Source organism: Corvus brachyrhynchos, unplaced genomic scaffold, assembly GCF_000691975.1.
Source record: "Corvus brachyrhynchos isolate BGI_N302 unplaced genomic scaffold, ASM69197v1 scaffold280, whole genome shotgun sequence".
In the NCBI taxonomy this organism is placed as follows: Eukaryota; Metazoa; Chordata; class Aves; order Passeriformes; family Corvidae; genus Corvus; species Corvus brachyrhynchos.
The window spans coordinates 1,105,232-1,110,254 of NW_008236198.1; the positions used below are offsets into that span (position 1 = coordinate 1,105,232).

Consider the following 5,023-nt stretch of genomic DNA (forward strand, 5'->3'; position numbering starts at 1 on the left):
GCTGCACCTTGACGCTACCGTAGGTCAGCAGCTCGTCGTCCAGCATGGGCACGGACTGGCTGCGGGGCATGCTCAGCACGCCGTGCTCGGGGCCCAGCAGCTTGTCCACCCTCTCGTGGGGGCCCACGGTATCGTTCCCGGATGCATAGTTTTCCAGGGGGATGTTGTACACCTTGTACGCACCGATGTCGATCTCGTCGATGCTCTGCGACTTCTTAAACTTGTTCGTTTTTAAATCCCTCATCATCGGGGAGAGCCGCTCCGTGCTCTTGCTGATGGAGATGACGTTTTTGGAAGGGTCTGGGCGACAGTGCATATGGGAAAAGACGTTCGTGAGGCTTCTGTTAGTGTTGGAGTCGTGATATTCCCATGGAATTCCTGGAGTGAAAGTGCCTGTCATTTCGGGAGACTCCTTGATGTGATCTTTCCGCTCAGGCAAAGGGCTGGTGTTGGGGGTGCTTTCCAGTTTGGAAGGAAAAGCTGTCCTGTCTTCAAAAGGACTGGGGGTTCTGGTCCAATTTTGCCAAGGATTGGGAGGAGGCACTTCAGAGTCGTGTGTGTTTCTGAGCGCGGGCTGCTCCAGCTCCAGGGGGATCCCCACGATCCTGTCCTGCCGGATCAGCGGCCGGCGCCCGTGCGCGGAGGAGCTCCTGGATTTGGTGCTCAGCAGGGGGTTGGTGCTGGGGTTCTCTGCTGCGCTCTCCTCGGCCACGAATCCCGTGTTGTCGTAGTGGGAGCCGTCGTTCCAGCTGTCGGCGAAGGCGTCGCTCAGCGGGCGCCGCTCCGGGCGCGCCGGAACGTTCCCGGCCGGAGCCGCTTCCCGCTGGCTCAGCAATGGCTTGGTCTCCAGGGGCTGTGGGAACGACTGGGCCAGCCTGCAAAGACAAGAGAAGGGAACAAGATAAAATGTCCTCCATCCCAGCACGTCAGCACTCATCATCCTTGGAAAGCAAGTCAGCCTCCTCCCATCTACGCTCTGGCTTCGGGATCGCACTGGGAGACTTCGGGGATTCTTATCACAGAACATTCCCAGTTGGAAGGGCCCCACAAGGATCACTGAGTCCAGGAATCAAACCTGCCCCCTTGGTGTTTTCAGCACCAACTGAGCTACTCTCAAGCTGTTGGAAACTCCGTGGATGTCGTGCCACTGGCACGGGAACGGTGGCAGCAGGTTTTTGCCCTGGAGCACAGACTCTGTCAGGACACACACGGAGAAGCTAAGAAGTCACTCAAAGTCATGGCTGGCTCCATGCTGGGTTCCCACACATTAATGAACAGATTTTCCTGCTGTAAAAATAATGGATGAGTGCGACAGAAGGTTTCCCCCACTTTTTAACCAGAGACACCAGAGGCAGTTTGTGCCTGTTCCCATCCAGCTCTTTAATGGGGCAGGGCTGTGGATGGAACAGTGTGAGGGGATTTATGGCAGGCACAGACAGGACAGGCTGGTCCTGGAATGTTTCCAGCGCAGGTTATGGCTTCCCAAGAACCTTTCTGGAGGTCCAGGGCAGAGGGAGCTGGGACAGCAGCAGTGGGACACCAACTGCACCAGCTGCAGCTCCATCTCCAGGAGCTTTAATGCCTGGAGATGGCACAGAGCTGAACCACCAGCTGTGGGATTACTGCTGTTTATGGAATATGGAGGGCGGCCAGCTCTGCACAGCCAACATGGCATAAAAACGTGGATTTTTTAAGCCAAACGCCCTAACGGGGTCACTCTGAGGGGCCACACAGGACAGAGTGCAAGCAGAAGCTGTGTCAGGAAAGATGTCACACCTGTTCCCCCACAAAGAGTTATTCACTGCTTCTTTAGCCGTGGTCTGCAGGGAGCCCATTTTTACGTGCGCGTTGGAAGACCCTGAGGAAGCCTGGGAAGGGGAATAGTCTGAGTAAGTGCCTGAGGAAACGCTGTTATTCAGACAATGGATCTTATCTGCTTCAGACTCATCTGTCGACTCTGAAACAAAACACAGCAAACGCTTTCAGGGGCTGGAACTCGGCAGTGAAACTCCAGAAAAAACACAGTTTAAGTTAAAACTACGGATGACATCGATATGTGCACAAATATCCACGGGCTACAAGCAGAGGTGGAACACCCCCATCACACCAGTTCAGCTCAAAGGCTGTAAATCCATCAGTACCTTTCTTGTCTTTACCCAGCAGGACGAGTTTGGGGGGGTACAGCGGCGTCTCGGGCATGGAAGGACGGAGCTCCCCTATCCTCATCTCGCTGCCAGGATGTCCAAAGGCATCCTGAGGGACACAACAGTGCAGAGTGAACACAGGCAACAGAAACACTTCAAACTGCAGCACACAAACAGTTCAGAGCCTTCTCCTCATGGCCATTAAAACGCCCCAAACGCACCACACTGTGGTGCCAGTTTGTCAGCAGAAAGTTCTAATTAATCCTACACAAATCCTCCTCAAAACGAGGGTGATGTGCTCGTTCTGGAAATGTGGGCAAACCAGATGGAACTTGCAAGATACATCAAGGCCGTGTAAAGATTTTTGATGAAGTCAAGGTCACTGAAATGCTGCCAGTAGAAGGAAATCTACACAAACGGAGAGTAAACCACTCTCAGGATGGAGGACTCCTCTCTCAGTTATTTCTGGTGAGTCCTTCCAGAGATTCAGCTGTCCCTGGAGCCATGCTTAATTAAAGTGACTCTGTCTCTAAGGAGTTTGTGGCTGAATTAAAATGATTTGGATTTAATAAACTTCTGCCAGAGAGTTCAGCACATCTGACCTTCACACAGGCCCCGCAACAGGACGTGTGCTGAAAATAACCCCGGTTAAACTCGGGGAGGAAAGTGGGACTCTTTCTTAGAAAGAGATATTTTAAATCAGGACATTTAGGCTCCTGGGGTGGCTAGGAGGGAATGAGGGCACCAACAGGAGTTTTGGGGACCTTCTGATCCCTGCAGAAAGCTCAGAGATGAGGAGGATGAGCGTCCTGGGGAGCCAGGGATGGGTGACACCGGAGGATCTCTGTGCCCTGACAGGTTGGAAAGGTTCTCCAGTGAGTTTGGAGAGGGAAGGCAATGGGGAGAGACGGAATAATTAGAGATGCAATTTCAACTGGAGTACCCAAACCAAATCCATGTTGTTAAAATATAAAATGCTACAATGCTTTTAAAGTGTTCTTGTTTTTACTCACAAGGAGGAAACTTTCAGAGGTTTGCTCGCCAATCACTACTTTTTGTAGTGACAGAGGTTTGTAGAAGCATTTGCCATGTGATTTATCCCTGGAGAATTTAATGCTGTTTACACCAGAGCTATTTCAATCCCTCTGTATTTGATATTCTACTGGAGGCAGGACCTTCCCAGAAGAGGCGTCCTCAGTTGAATCAACCCCCTCAGGGCTCATATTTAAGGCAGCACAGTTCCATGGTGATTCCCACATGGAGTGATCCAGTCAAGCCTTCCCTTCCCCATGCAGAGGATTTCCCTGGTGCTCCACAAGTGCCCAGTGACTCCCCCACAGCCAAACCCCAGCGCAGCACAGCCCTTCCCAGTGCAGTGGGGCAAACTGGTGGAACCCCATTGCTGGGGCAGTCAGAGTGCAGAGCAGTGCGCAGTCCTTCCCAGTGCAGTGGGGCAAACTGGTGGAACTCCATTGCTGGGGCAGTCAGAGTGCAGAGCAGTGCAGAGGGTGAAGTTCTCAGCCCAGGTCTGGCTGTACCTCTGAGCTTTGGGCTTTGTCCTCCCTGCCCGGGGCTTCCAGAGGTGATTTTGGGGTGTTCTCAGGGTCAGGCAGGGGGCTCTTGGGGGATTCTTTAGTTTCTTTCTCTTGAACCTGGAATCCCAATATTGTACCATGAATCTTCCAGGAGTTTTAAGCTTAAACTGCCCCCCTTGCTGTAAGAGAGGAAGACCCAGCAGCTCCGTTTTTGACAAGATGGTGAACACAGGGCTCTCTTTCAGGTGCATGAAGTTCCCTATTTTATAGTATTTTCCTTTTATCCCCCAGCCCAGCTATTCCAACAAAAACCAACGCACTTTTGAAAGAACCACTCTGGCATTTGTGAATCTGCCGTGAATATGTGAAATACGCAGTAAAAAACCCCAAATCATACTCCATTTAATTCCACTCTCTTTAAGAGGACCTTTTTCTTACAAAGCCAAGAACAAAAAGGTCACTAATAGAAAGAAAATTGCAAGGAGGAAGGGAAGAGAGGAATGCAATTGTGTTAAGTCAGGATTTATTCCTCAGGATTAACTGGGGAAGGATACGGGAAGAGGGCAGAGAACTGTGGTGAGGAGAAAACACCTGGTACAAACCACTGAAACAAATGGGAAGAGAAATATCCCCAGATATTCAGGCTGAGAACACAAGAACATTAAGTTATAATCTGGAGGGACAGAATTTTTGGAATGACCAGATTCCTGGAATCTGCTTGGAGCAGCCCAGGGCTCTGGGAAGGGATGGGGCAGAGGAAATGTGGGATATTCTCAATCCAAACACATCCAGAACACGAACTATAAAGATGTGACTTGCTGGTTTTGATTGATATTCCTCATTGTTTCTCATGGAAAGGCAGCACAAGCCCCCAGATAATCCCAGACTCCTCTTTGGCCAAAACTCACATCTTTCAAAAAGAATCAGAATGATGAAAAGGTTTGTTTTAATTGAGGATTAATCAAGACATTGTTTGCTTGCTGTGAAGGAAGGTGAAGGATGGTACAGAGGATTTGAAATCATTCAGTTCCTCATTCCAGATTGCTCCTTTTCATTATTTAGAAACAGTTTCTGAAGAGACACGTGCAAATTAATTGCAGGGAAAGCCAGAAGAGATCAGAAAGCAGCTGATCTGAGGATGAGAAGTGAGCAGTGCACCTGAAATTCAATTACCTGGGATCAGAAACTGCCTTCAGCCTTTAGCTACATCACAACACACCTGCAGTTTCAGAGCGTGCTTTAACTCGAGGCTTGAGTTTGTCTGCTAATTATCTGCAAAGCAAATGGAGCTTAATTATGTTTTATTTACTGGGTTACAACTGAAATCAGGCCAATATTGTTCAC

The 5,023-nt window shown here is 50.0% G+C and overlaps 1 protein-coding gene across 1 annotated transcript in view; it reads right to left on the minus strand.

Annotated features, from left to right (window-relative positions):
* LRRC7 (leucine rich repeat containing 7) overlaps window positions 1-5,023 on the minus strand; it is a 107,581-nt gene that overhangs the window by 10,754 nt on the left and 91,804 nt on the right. Inside the window, exons 18-20 of the mRNA XM_017740637.1 lie at window positions 2,142-2,253; window positions 1,777-1,957; window positions 8-875 (exon numbers count right to left, since the gene is read on the minus strand). Coding sequence (XP_017596126.1) covers window positions 8-875; window positions 1,777-1,957; window positions 2,142-2,253 — 1,161 coding nt within the window. The remainder of the gene's footprint in view (window positions 1-7; window positions 876-1,776; window positions 1,958-2,141; window positions 2,254-5,023) is intronic.